Source organism: Schistocerca gregaria, chromosome 2 (genome assembly GCF_023897955.1).
Source record: "Schistocerca gregaria isolate iqSchGreg1 chromosome 2, iqSchGreg1.2, whole genome shotgun sequence".
Taxonomy (NCBI): domain Eukaryota; kingdom Metazoa; phylum Arthropoda; class Insecta; order Orthoptera; family Acrididae; genus Schistocerca; species Schistocerca gregaria.
In genome coordinates, this window is record NC_064921.1 from 224864076 (window position 1) to 224877986 (window position 13911).

The 13911-nt window shown below is 42.6% G+C and overlaps 1 protein-coding gene across 1 annotated transcript in view; it reads left to right on the forward strand.

Moving 5' to 3' along the window:
* Nucleotides 1-13911, forward strand: part of LOC126336738 (hemolymph lipopolysaccharide-binding protein-like) — a 54103-nt gene that overhangs the window by 20966 nt on the left and 19226 nt on the right. The window contains exons 2-4 of the mRNA XM_050000734.1: nucleotides 1979-2142; nucleotides 2217-2352; nucleotides 12531-12785. Of these exons, the coding sequence (XP_049856691.1) occupies nucleotides 1979-2142; nucleotides 2217-2352; nucleotides 12531-12785 (555 nt within the window). The remainder of the gene's footprint in view (nucleotides 1-1978; nucleotides 2143-2216; nucleotides 2353-12530; nucleotides 12786-13911) is intronic.

Sequence of the window (13911 nt, forward strand, 5' to 3'; positions counted from 1 at the left end):
CATCCATCAGCAGTCCGTGATTCTCCGCCAGGGCATCACTCCTGGCGCAGCCACATGTGTTGTGATGTTAATGGAAGTCTACGCAGGGGAACATAATTCCTTGTTTCTTAATGGGAGTCTACGCATGGAAAGATAATTCTCTGTTTCGGCTGCTGCGAGTGTCCAACTAACGTTTGGGAAGGATACTGCAGGGAGACCATTACACGTTCTCGGAAGACACGCGCGGATGTCCTTGGTACAGAATACGGTGATCCTCCCTTCGGATTGTCAGACGTGTTTGATAAGAACCTTGACGACGATTTTGCTTGACCTCACATTGTCATTAAGTCCAATATCGGGCCACTGTCACATGCGAGTGTCGCTACAATCAGGATATCGCACGATTCGACCAGCCGATAGAGTTGAGACCCACAATGACACAGCTTTAAAAATCAGTCAGGTGCCGACAACGCTTTCTCACAGGAGCACGTAGTATATCCGTGTCCTTCAAACTGCTCACGCAGCATCGGACGTTGCTCACGCTCTTTATGCTCCAAGGTGACAAATGACGTAGGGCAGCGATATCACACGTAGAGATGGTGGTATTACCGCGTACACAAGGTGTAATAGGGCAGTGCATTAGCGGAGCTGTCGTTTGTACCCAGATGATACATGCGAAAAAGTTATGATTATGGTCACCCGACGGGAGTTAACAGACTCTGAATTCATAAGGGCAGTTGGAGCTAGACACATTGTACGTCCAATATCGGAAATCATTACGGAACTCAGTGTTCCGCGATCCACAGAGTCAAGAGTGTGCCAAGAGTACCAACTTACAGGCATTACCTCTCACCAAGGACGACACAGTGCCCTACGCCCTTCACTTAATGACCGAGAACGGTGACGTTTGCGTAGGGTTGTCAGTGCTAAATGACAAGCAAAAGCCGCGCAGGATAAGCCGAGCGGTCTGGGGCGCTACAGTCATGGACTGTGCGGCTAGTCCCGGCGGAGGTTCGAGTCCTCCCTCGGGCATGGGTGTGTGTGTTTGTCTTTAGGATGATTTAGGTTAAGTAGTGTGTAAGCTTAGGGACTGATGACCTTAACAGTTAAGTCCCATAAGATTTCACACACATTTGAACATTTTTGACAAGCAAAACTGCGTGAAATAACCGCACAGTTCATTGTGGGACGTACGAATAACATATCCGTATGGACAATGCGGAGAAATTTGGCGTTAACGGGATATGGCAACAAACGACCGACGTGAGTGCCTTTTATAACAGCACGACATTACCTACAGCACGACATTACCAACAGCACGACATTACCTACAGAACTGGTTGTAAGGTTCGAAACTCGCGAACCTCAATGAAGCCATGGACCGCAATTGACAACAAGGCACTGTCAGGCTTGGTGGTGGTTCGACAATGGTGCTGGCTGTGTGTGTATGGAATGGTCTGGGTCCTCTGGATGTTCGGATGCTTAGAGACCATTTTCAGATATTCATGGAAGTGATGTACCCAAACAGCGATGGAAGTTCTCCTGGTGACAATGCGCCATGCCACCGATCGCCCAAGATAAATCCCATATATCATTTATGGAACATAATCGGAACGTCAGTTCGTTCACAAAACCCTGCACAGGCAATTATGGATGGCTATAGAGGCAGCATGGCTTCCTGAGATTTGTTGACTCCACGCCATGTCACGTTGCTGCACTGTGTCAGGCAAAAGGAGGCATCCCATGAATTTTGTCAGTTCAGTGTGTACCCTACCAAGGCTGGTTAGAACACACAACACGAACATCATTTATGTGTTCTTCTGACCATTCAATGTGTCGCAGTGAATTGCAACATTTTACACACCCGACGATGGAGCGTACACATACAGTTACAATGACATTCGACCATGTTTCAAGTATTTTGTCAGGCATCGTGCTTTCGAATCGACCTCTGTATCGTGCCAGGGTACTTCGAAGTGTGTTCTTTCTGATTTTGTAGTGGGCAATATGGTCTGGGAATGCATTTGGCAGCTTCCGGTGGCACTTCTCATTATGGCATCGCCTCGAGAGCTCCTCGCAGACAACTGTGTGTCGTCCTCTGCAAGCGGTGTTAGCCTCTGGACGAGCAGCTTGCGCAACCTTACGGGCCACTGGATTACCAAGGTGGGTGTAGACTCCTCTGTCGCTAACACTACCTTCACACTAGAGAAACTCATCAGTTGTGTGGTCTGTTACAGGCGACTCTCATCCGCAAAAGTAGACGAGATATCAGCGAGCTGCGGTTTGAGCCAAGGCCACTTCATTACTACATCGGCATTACCCGTCAAAGCTGTGGTGACGTCGAAAAGCTGACGACAGTTTTCACTGTTGTAGGTCAGTATTAAATATCACCAAAGGGGTTTCCGAGTTCCCTCAAATTTTCGTTTTAGTGAAGTGTAGCTTCACCTCCGAGTGCCAACGAAGACCAATAAACGGAGGAAAATTTTGTTTCGATGAGAATCAAAGACTTACCCTGAAATCCTGAAATACTTTCATGCATACTTATCTCGTTTCTGTTGCTGCTTCTTTCCTTGCTCTGTAGCACTGTAGTGAGTAATACTTGTGCTACTCGTTGACGTTTTTGGTTTCCATTTCATCCCATGCTCATCACCGTCTTATTCGCACTTCTTGCTTACACGTATTCAGGAAGACTGCGATTCAAACCGGCGCCTGTGCTTTTTCTGAATCGTCTGAAGCAAACTCCGGGTTGGTTTCATTCAAGGGGAGGGCCGCTTTCCTTCCTTCTACACCGGAATCACAATTTCTGCACCATCTCTGACGACCTCTTCGGCGAATGCGTGTAAAAAGGAAACTTTGTTCCTTCTAAAAACTTAATACGCTGATGAAAAAAAATTTCAAGACCAAAAAGTATTTAAAGCAGAGAAATACATTTATCTGCATAACATATTTAAGTGATCAACACTGGAAGATCACAGATTAATGTAAAGTCAAGATAAGCCAATGCAAATTTCAAATGCTGGTACATTAATAACCGGAGTAAGCGCCGAATTTTGAATGCTAGCATGTAAACAGGTGCCGGATGCCAGTATATGGGATGGAGTTCTACATCTATTGCAGTGGCTAGGCCAATAAATTGGATAAGTCAAGTGACTAGGGCCTCCCCCCGGGTAGACCATTCGCCGGGTGCAAGTCTTTCGATTTGAAGCCATTTCGGCTACTTGCGCGTCGATGGGAATGACGTGATGGTGATTAGGACAACAAAGCACCCAGTCCCTGAGCGGGGAAAATCTCCGACCCAGCCGGGCATTGACCCGGTCCCTTAGGATTGACATTCTTTTGCGCTGACGACTCAGCTACCGGGGGCGGACACTACACTAACATAGGGACGGTTAGAGCTGTTTGTGGATGACAGCTGGAGTTTTCGTCCGATGATGTCCCATATGTGGTCGATTGCAGACAAATCTATTGATCGAGCAGGTCAAGCCAAGATGTTGATGTTCTGTAGAGCTTTTTGGGCTACAACAGTGGTATGTGGGCGAGCTTTATCCTATTGGGAATGTCGTTCATGAATGGCAGAACGACAGATCGAATCAATAGAAGGACGTACATATTTGCGGCCAGATGTGTGGAATAACCACGGGACTGCTCCTGCTGCCATACGAAATCGCATCCCAGTCTACCAGATGTAGATCCAATGTGTCTAGGATGCAGACAGCTTGGTTCCAGGCCATCAACTAGCCTCCTTCTAACCAACACACAGCCGTCTCTCCCATCGAGGCAGAACCAGCTTTTATCGGAAAACACTGCAGATGTTACCCTGCCAATGAGCTCTGGCTTAAACCACTGATGTTAGTGGGGTCAGTGGAATGGATACTTCTGGGTGCTGGGCTCTGAGCTGTCCTTGAAGTAACCGGTTCGTAACAGTTCGTTGTGTCACTGTGGTGCCACTTGCTTTTCTAATTCCCGCTCCAAATGTAGTACTACGCATCAGTGGCATACACTGAACACGACGATCTTCCTTCTCGGTAGTGCCACGTAGCCGTTCGGAGCACAGTCTCTTACGACAGTACATTCTCGTGACCACCGCTGCCAGCAATCTTGTACAGTGGCTACATTACTGCCACGTCTTTCTGCAGTATCGTAAATGAAACACCCGTCTTCTCGTAGCCCTATTACACGGCCTCGATCAAATAAATAATGACGTGTTTGTCGTCTTCAAGGCGTTCTTGACTAACATTATCTCATCACATGCAGAATGAGATTTTCACTCTGCAGCGGAGTGTGCGCTGATATGAAACTTCCTGGCAGATGAAAACTGTGTGCCCGACCGAGGTAGGAGACGAGATAGTGGCAGAAGTAAAGCTGTGAGTACCGGGCGTGAGTCGTGCTTCGGTAGCTCAGATGGTGGAGCACTTGCCCGCGAAAGGCAAAGGTCCCGAGTTCGAGTCTCGGTCGGGCACACAGTTTTAATCTGCCAGGAAGTTTCATCACATGCAGTCTCAAAGGTAATACACGCTCACAGCGGTTACCGCGTGTATTCAAAAGAAACTTATTTTCACCGTGGTAGTGGCGCTACTAGCCCGAGTGGCCCGAAACTGGAATGGACATTTCGTCTACGTCGCACAGCGTCTTCTTGGTGTTGCGATTTTCTTCCGTGTCTGTAGTTCACCGCCACGTTTCAGTGCTCTTACCATCTCCAGGTATCATAAGACATGTAAATCAGTTCCTGATTGCATTACGTATTCTCACCTCTTGGCATATGAGGGGATGTAAGGCACCTAGGACAGCTGTCTAACACGATATTTACTCTACTCCTCCCGCAGGAGGTTCGAGTCCTCCCTCGGGCATGGGTGTGTTTGTTGTTCTTAGCATAGGTTAATTTAACTTAGTTTAAGTAGTATGTAAGTCTAGGGACTGATGACCTAAGCAGTTTAATCTCTTAAGAATTCACACATTTGAACACGATACTGTTGATGGTCGGAGTGCTATTGTGTGGGGAGGCATAGTATCTGAAGGACGCATTGATCTCCACTTTTTTGAACGCGGTACATTCACCGGTAAACGTTACCCTGAATTCCTACGCCGTGTGCATTTTTCCACCAATGCATTCGGTCCTGACTTCATGTTTGTGGATGACAATTCGCGACTGCGTCGACAGCGCAGGTGAAGAAGCTCTTGGCGCGAAATGATATTTGGCGGGTAGACTGACCTGCACGTTCCCCCGACTTTAACCTGATGAGGCAGGTGTTAAAGGCGACAGGTGACGTACTGCTGTGGCACGTAAACTTGCATCACGATCACCCCGCAGTTGTCAAAACGCAGTTGTCATCCGCACTGATGGAGTAATGCAACGTCATACCGTAAGAAGACCTTAACAACCTTGTTCCCAGCATGGAAACACGATGCAGAGCTTGCTTTGCCGTACATGGTGACTACAAACGCGTTTTGTAATGTACAGGAACCCATCACAGATCGTGATGGCTTCATTGTAAATATTGTCTTGGAATGGAAGTGTCTTTTTTGTTCCTCTCATTCCGAATTTATTTCAGTTCCTTTGTTCTATGCTGCACAGTTCTTCCTATGTATGGTCCAAATTTCACAGAGTTATGATGCTTGGCAGTGGCACATGGCGCAAGTTACTTTCGTCCTTAACTTTTACACGCAATTTCACATTTTTCTTCCACAGCTGCGGTGTCTCACATTGACTAACGATAATAGTACCTCATGCAGAGTGAAATGTAATCCCTTAAATAAACAAATAAACAAACGTAAAGATGCAAACGGATGTCTTAAATGTTTCTCATTACTGAGGAGTTTTCGAAGGATATGAATGTTGAAAGTCAGCGGTCCAACAATCTCTACATATTCCTAGGCTTTTTTTAAAAAAGAAAAATTCGTAGTTTTGGGTTGGTACAAGTAGCTGAGAAACTAGTGACTTGGTTGCTCGTTTCTTTTTAGCCAGTATTCAAGTAGTGTAGTTCATAAAAAAGGTAAATGTACTTCCAAAATAGCTCTCATGAAACAACAGAGTAAAAATTTCTCCAATCGACGCCAAAATTATATTCACATTATGAAATATTACGATGTATTTATGTTGCACTTGTAGTGAAAGTACGTGACGAAAGAGCCAACTTTTCTGCGACGAATATGCTTTTACTTAAGTAGTAGTGTTCTAGTAATTTTGTTGAATGAATAAACTGTAAAACCGCGTCTTCGTATACTTCTGTTATTTTTAATTTGTCGCCAGATGATATTTCTCTCCTGTTGGTGAAGACGTGATTGTTATCTTCTACTTCATAATGGCAAAGTGCTACAGATTTGTGTAAGAGGGACAAGTTGAATGGGAGTACAAAGCTTACATGACAGCTGATTACGTGAAGTTGGTGCAAAAATTAATATTGGACCACTGAAGTGGAAAAGTCTATGGCGCATCTGACACTATATGAATAAGGAAAGGTCAGCACCTGTAAAAGGATGACGGAAATACTCGACTGAGAAAGATTTACATAACAAAGGTGACATCCTTCATGTTGACTAAACGAAAATTCTAGACGAGTTTCTCAGAATAGTTTCACAGTGTCAAGAAACTTTCAACTGGTTGTATTACTATTTCCACTATTTTAATCCAGACGCGAAAAACAGTCAGATAGGGGAACAATACAGCAAAAAACTAAGTGAATCCAACTGCATTTCCCAGTAGTGTTTATAATTATTGATTATCTCTCCGATTATCAAAACGTAACTAGGGGAGAATGAATTTTCTGCACCAAATGAATAGAAAAGTGTTCATGGGAACAGCAGTGCTGCACCAAATGGGACACATCATGCTTGACAGTACTTTGCGCAGTACGTGTCAGAGAACTACTATATAGTGTGGAGACGGTGATAATATTTTAGTTGTGTTTCGGTCTTCTTCTATGAGATCAGCGAGAAGAGAGAGACAGAAATGATACATAGTTACTTCGCCTGCTACATCAAGTATTCAGTTCTCTTCCACTTCTCTGTCTACTGATGATTAACTTCAGGAACGACTATAATCCTTTTTACCTTACGTTTTGGAGTGTAATAATGGAGGAATTATATGCTGTTATGTTGTTGTTGATGTGGTCTTCAGTCCTGAGACTGGTTTGATGCAGCTCTCCATGCTACTCTATTTTGCGCAAGCTTCTTCATCTCCCAGTACCTACTGCAACCTACATACTTCTGAATCTGCTTACTGTATACATCTCTTGGTCTCCCTCTACGATTTTTACCGTCCACGCTACTCTCCAATACTAAATAGGTGATCCCTTGATGCCTCAGAACATGTCATACCAACCGATCCTTTCTTCTGGCCAAGTTGTGCCACAAACTTCTCTTCTCCCCAATACTATTCAATACTTCCTCATTAGTTATGTGATATACCCACCTAATCTTCAGCATTCTTCTGTAGCACCACATTTCGAAACCTTCTATTCTCTTCTTGTCTAAACTATTTTTCGTCGATATCTCACTTCCATACATGGCTACACTCCATACAAATACTTTCAGAAATGACTTCCTGACACTTAAATCTATACTCGTTGTTAACAAATTTCTCTTCTTCAGAAACGCTTTCCTTGCCATTGCCAGTCTACATTTTATATCCTCTCTACTTCGACCATCATCAGTTATTTTGCTCCCCAAATAGCAAAACTCCTTTACTACTGTAAGTGTCTCGTTTCCTAATCTAATTCCCTCAGCATCACCCGACTTAATTCGACTACATTCCATTATCCTCGTTTTGCTTTCGTTGACGTTCATCTTATATCCTACTTTCAAAACACTGTCCATTCCATTCAACTGCTCTTCCAAGTCCTTTGCTGTCTCTGACAGAATTACAATATCATCGGCGAACTTCAAAGTTTTTATTTCTTCTCCATGGATTTTAATAACTACTCCAAATTTTTCTTTTGTTTCCTTTATTGCTTGCTCAATATACAGATTGAATAACATCGGGGAGAGTTTACAACACTGTCTCACTCCCTTCCCAAACACTGCTTCCATTTCATGCCCCTCGACTCTTATAACAGCCATCTGGTTTCTGTACACATTGTAAATAGCATTTCGCTCCCTTTATTGTACCCTTGCCACCTTCAGAATTTGAAAGAGAGTATTCCAGTCAACATTGTCAAAGGCTTTCTCTAAGTCTACAAATGCTAGAATCGTAGGTTTGCCCTTCCTTAATCTAGCTTCTAAGATAATTCCTAAGGTCAGTATTGCCTCACGTGTTCCAGTATTTCTACGGAATCCCAACTGATCTTCCCCGAGGTCGGCTTCTACTAGTTTTTCCATTCGTCTGTAAAGAATTCGTGTTAGTATTTTGCAGCTATGTCTTGTTAAACTGATTGTTCGGTAATTTTCACATCTGTCAACACCTGCTTTCTTTGGGATTGGAATTATTATATTCCTCTTGAAGTCTGAGGGTATTTCGCCTGTTTCATTCATCTTGCACGCCAGATGGTAGAGTTTTGTCAGGACTGGCTCTCCCAAGACCGTCAGTAGTTCCAATGGAATGTTGTCTACTCCGGAGGCCTTGTTTCGACTCAGGTCTTTCAGTGCTCTGTCAAACTCCTCACGCAGTATCGTATCTCCCATTTCATCTTCATCTACATCCTCTTCCATTTCCATAATATTGTCCTCAAGTACATCGGCCTTGTATAGACCCTCTATATACTCCTTCCACCTTTCTGCTTTCCCTTCTTTGCTTAGCACTGGGTTTCCATCTGAGCTCTTGATGTTCATACAAGTGGTTCTCTTATCTCCAAAGGTCTCTTTAATTTTCCTGTAGGCAGTATCTATCTTGCCCCTAGTGAGATAAGCCTCTACATCCTTACATTTGTCCTCTAGCCATCATTGCTTAGCCATTTTGCACTTCCTGTCGATCTCATTTTTGAAACGTTTGTATTCCGTTTTGCCTCCTTCATTTACTGCATTTTTATACTTTCTCCTTTCATCAATTAAATTCAATATTTCTTCTATTACCCAAGGATTTCTACTAGCCCTCGTCTTTTTACCTACTTGACCGTCTGCTGCCTTCACTACTTCATCCCTTAAAGCTACCCATTCTTCTTCTACTGTATTTATTTCCCCCATTCCTGTCAATTGTTCCCTTATGCTCTCCCTGAAACTCTGTACAACTTCTGGTTCTTTCAGTTTATCCAGGTCCCATCTCCTTAAATAGCCACCTTTTTGCAGTTTCTTCAGTTTTAATCTGCAGGTCATAACCAACAGATTGTGGTCCGAGTCCACATCTGCCCCTGGAAATGTCTTACAATTTACAACCTGGTTCCTAAATCTCTGTCTTACCATTATATGATCTATCTGATACCTTTTAGTATCTCCAGGGTTTTTCCATGTATAGAGCCTTCTTTCATGATTCTTAAACCAAGTGTTAGCTATGATTAAGTTGTGCTCTGTGCAAAATTCTACCAGGCGGCTTCCTCTTTCATTTCTTAGCCCAAATCCATAGTCACCTACTACGTTGCCTTCTCTCCCTTTTCCTCCAATCGAATTCCAGGCACCCATGACTATTAAATTTTCGTCCCCCTTCACTATCTGAATAATTTCTTTTATTTCATCATACATTTTTTAAATTTCTTCGTCATTTGCAGAGCTAGTTGGCATATAAACTTGTACTACTGTAGTAGGTGTGGGCTTCGTATCTATCTTGGCCACAATAATGCGTTCACTATGCTGTTTGCAGTAGCTTACCCACATTCCTATTTTCCTATTCATTATTAAACCTATTCTTGCATTACCCCTATTTGATTTTGTGTTTATAAACCTGTAGTCACCTGACCAAAAGTCTTGTGCCTTCTGCAATCGAACTTCACTAATTCCCACTATATGTAACCTTAACCTATCCATTTCCCTTTCTAAATTTTCTAACCTATCTGCCCGAATAAGGGTTCTGACATTCCACGCTCCGATCCGTAGAATGCCAGTTTTTTTTCTCCTGATAACGACGTCCTCTTGAGTAGTCCCCGCCTGGAGATCCGAATGGGGGACTATTTTACCTCCGGAATATTTTACTGAAGAGGACGCCATCATCATTTAATCACACTGTAAAGCTGCATGCCCTCAGGAAAAATTACGGCCGTAGTTTCCCCTTGCTTTCAGCCGTTCGCAGTACCAACACAGCAAGGCCGTTTTGGTTATTGTTACAAGGACAGATCAGTCAATCATCCAGACTGTTGCCCTTGCAACTACTGAAAAGGCTGTTGCCCCTCTTCAGTAACCACACGTTTGTCTGGCCTCTCAACAGATACCCCTCCGTTGTGGTTGCACCTACGGTACGGCAATCTGTATCGCTGAGGCACTCAAGCCTCCCCACCAACGGCAAGGTCCATGGTTCATGGGGGAGGGGGGGCGGAGTTTAATTAAATTGGGAAAATTAATTAAATTGGGAAAGTTTAATTAACACATTCAGTGTTTTAACAAATATCACATTGTTCTGTCTGAAAATATTGCACTGTAGTCAAATTAAAAAAAAAACAGGAAGAAGGACTGAAGGCTAATTCTATGACCATTTCATTGAGCTATGCCGATCTCCGTGTATTTAAACAAGGTCTTGGTTCTCTATGAGCACGGCAAACGCAATAAAATCTACATACACCGTCTCGCTGAGGCATAATGTTTGTACTGATTATGTGCCTCTACACCTGGGTGGAGTATATGGAATGAGTGTACCTTGCAGGTAATATTCTCACGCAAAGTAATCACTTACATGCTTAGTGTTATATTAATGAAGATATATAAATACTGTCAACTTTTACACGAGCATATTAACTATTTTTTGTTATATTTGATGAGCATTTATATCTTCCGCTCAATATTGAGTTTTATCATTTTTCCAACCGTACCATCCTTTACAGGCTGGTCTGAAACAATCTGAAGAGCTTGTGACAGCGCTGCAGTGTATTCTCTATTGAGAAATAATTATTAAGAAAAGGATATCGATATGTTGCGCCGTTCCGTACTTAATTCCATTGTAGTCAGGCAGTCAGGCCGTTAGATGAGCAGATTCAAACGGCCCACCAGAGACAGTGTCGCCAAACATGTTCTTCATTCAGGTTCCTAAAACCGAACAAGTGAGGGACGCAGAAACTGGTCATAGGACGGTAGTATGGAACGAACCTGAGCTAAAAGCTGAGGACTCTCGTGCGCTATCATGTAGGCAATGAGAGCATTTGTCGCTTGTTGTAACTGGCGTAGAGTTGCGCTATAGCAGATCTAAGGTATGATGCTTTTGGTGGAGTGCGTAAATGGAGTAGTAAATTGTACGATTGCCAATAGTATTGGCAGAATTGGTAGGAAAAGAAAAATAAGTGTGTAAGAGAGAAACCAGAGGGACAACTTTTCTTTGTTTTTCTTGTTTGTTTTGTTGTTAGTTTTGCACGAAATTAGAATAGCACATTGTGTAGTGTTAGTACATTTTGTATTTCAGATCCTTACAGAACAAAAAATTTCCTTTTATAAGCAATATAAATTGGTTGATCGTGTAACTTATGTGTTTTTACGTAACAAATCATACTACTTTTGATGCAAGTACAGTTTACATGCAGAAATGTAAGCTATATATAAATAATTATTGTTCTTTTGTACTCAATAGAATGTTCTCCATCATGATCAAAGGCAATAGTTTGCCGTTGTTATTGATAAATGTGAAATTTCTTTATGAATAACAGAAACATGGTTTATGTAAAATCGACGAAGTACTGAAGCGATGTTTGATACTGCTTTCTTTTGCGCTTTTTTCACTATATTACCTTTTTTTACGAAAGGGCGTATCCTAGCGCGATATGATATATCTGCGTTTTTTAAATTTTTACCACAACTTCCCTCTGTTTGACGGCAGAGATCAACAAATTTCGAAAGAAATCTGAATTAAACATTTTAAAGTAAGAAACAGGAGGATAACTATGTAGCAAAGATGTACCATAGATTAAGCAGCTCTTTACATATCCTCAGTCAGTTTTTAGACGATTCACCGCTTCCGCTTTCTTGGGGACTCTACTAAGGCACTGATCGCATGCACACGGAAAGCGAGCGTTATGAGTTAACGCCCAATAGGTATGCAACACTTCGAACGGACACATTAACCGACCAAAGCTACTATGAAAACCGTCGAGGTCTACGTTTACTTATGCTAATCTACTGTAGCCTACCACAGTTCTACAACTCTGATCCGGAGGGCTGAATGAATTTGAGCGCACAGTGGACTGATTGAACAAATTTAGTGCTGACTCATTACCAGCAAAACGTATGGAAACATTTGATTAACAATTACTTGTCAGCGAAACCTGCCCTGCAACATCCTTACAAGCTTTGCAGACAGTTTCTGATCACACTGTATATTAATTTAATTAGCCACATCGCAGAGTTATTCGATAGCAGCATTCTCTGGCCTACCTACAAGACTGCACACTGTTACTGTTCTAGCCTGTTGTTCACCTATATATATGTATGTTTAGCTTTATTTTCGCTGTTGTTTCATGGACCTGATGTAATATTTGGTATATCACGGACAGAACCACCTGCCCGTGTTGGTGCCGACTACAAATTCTTTCCAAATGTTGGATACTACAAGCTGCACACTTTGCAAACGAACTGGGAAAATGCTCGGAGAACATGCGCAAAGGAAGGAGCGCACCTCGCCGTCGTGAACTCTGAAGCGGAAGAAAATGCTATACGGGAAGTGATGAGAGCTCACTCGAAAAACAGATTCGATGCTTTCATCGGTTTCCACGATATGTTCAAGGAAGGGCAATACCTCACAGTCTTGGGTAAGTATCACTCATATGTAAGTGACAAATTGAGGCTCGTTGGGAAGATTCGTATGTCAGTACTCTAACATGAAGCAAAGCGAAACTCACACAAGACATTAGTCAGTTTTTCGTACTCAATTTCCAAAGTAGGGCCAATATTTGAGCAAATTTCTACTCTCTCCTTCCACGGCATTCTTTCTTCTGCTAATAATACTTGGAGTAGCTAAGCGTATGGCGAACACAGCAGGAGTGATTATTAGGGGTTGACGTCCTATTGGTGGCTTCAGGTGTGGTTCGTACAGCCTCAGGAAGCATCCAAACATCAGGACTTCTAATTTTCTCTTTCATCAGACAGGATGGTCAGAAACAGTACAGAAAGCTCGTTTGGGTGTTGCACAGAAAATTGGGCTGAGAGGCTATTGTTAAGAAAAAAATTCGATACGTTGCGCCGTTTCCGAGTTGGCTCTGAAGTCAGCCAAGAAGGCCATTTTACGAGCAAATTCAAGCGGCCTGCCAGATAAAATTAATGTAAGTTGTTCTGATTGCGTACATCAGTGGTTCTCAATTTTTCTCAAGCGTTAGCTCTTAGTGCAGTCAGATATTAGCTAGTACATCCATCTCCCTACCATACCATCACCACTATCAACCACCAACATTAGCACTAACTAACCTTACTTTGAACAGTTCAATTGCAAACGATAAAGGATAAATGATATTTAGTGTTTGTTGATGTTCATTATTGTATGAACTAATGAGTGAAAGAGACAGTTGGTACTTCTTATACAGTATCTAATATCACTTTTTTAAAGATTGATGAAATAGTTTACTGCGCATAGCAATTGTTACCTAGAAATCCATCTCGGAAAAGGAAGTTAACACTCCCTTCGCTCTCTACCAACTCTTGCTTCAGCCACCACCCGCCCCCATTTAAAGTAAACCAATTTAAAATATGTGCACTAAACTTCTTCCTTGATCGCTGGACTCCTTACTTCTGAATTGGCAGAAATTGGGCAATTTCAGGCTGTGAGTGTCGCTAATAATAATAATAATAATAATAATAATAATAAAACCCGTGGATGCCCGGTAAAAGAATAGGCCTCCGGTATGTTCTGCCAGGTGACGAACACATTAAACCACTAATAGG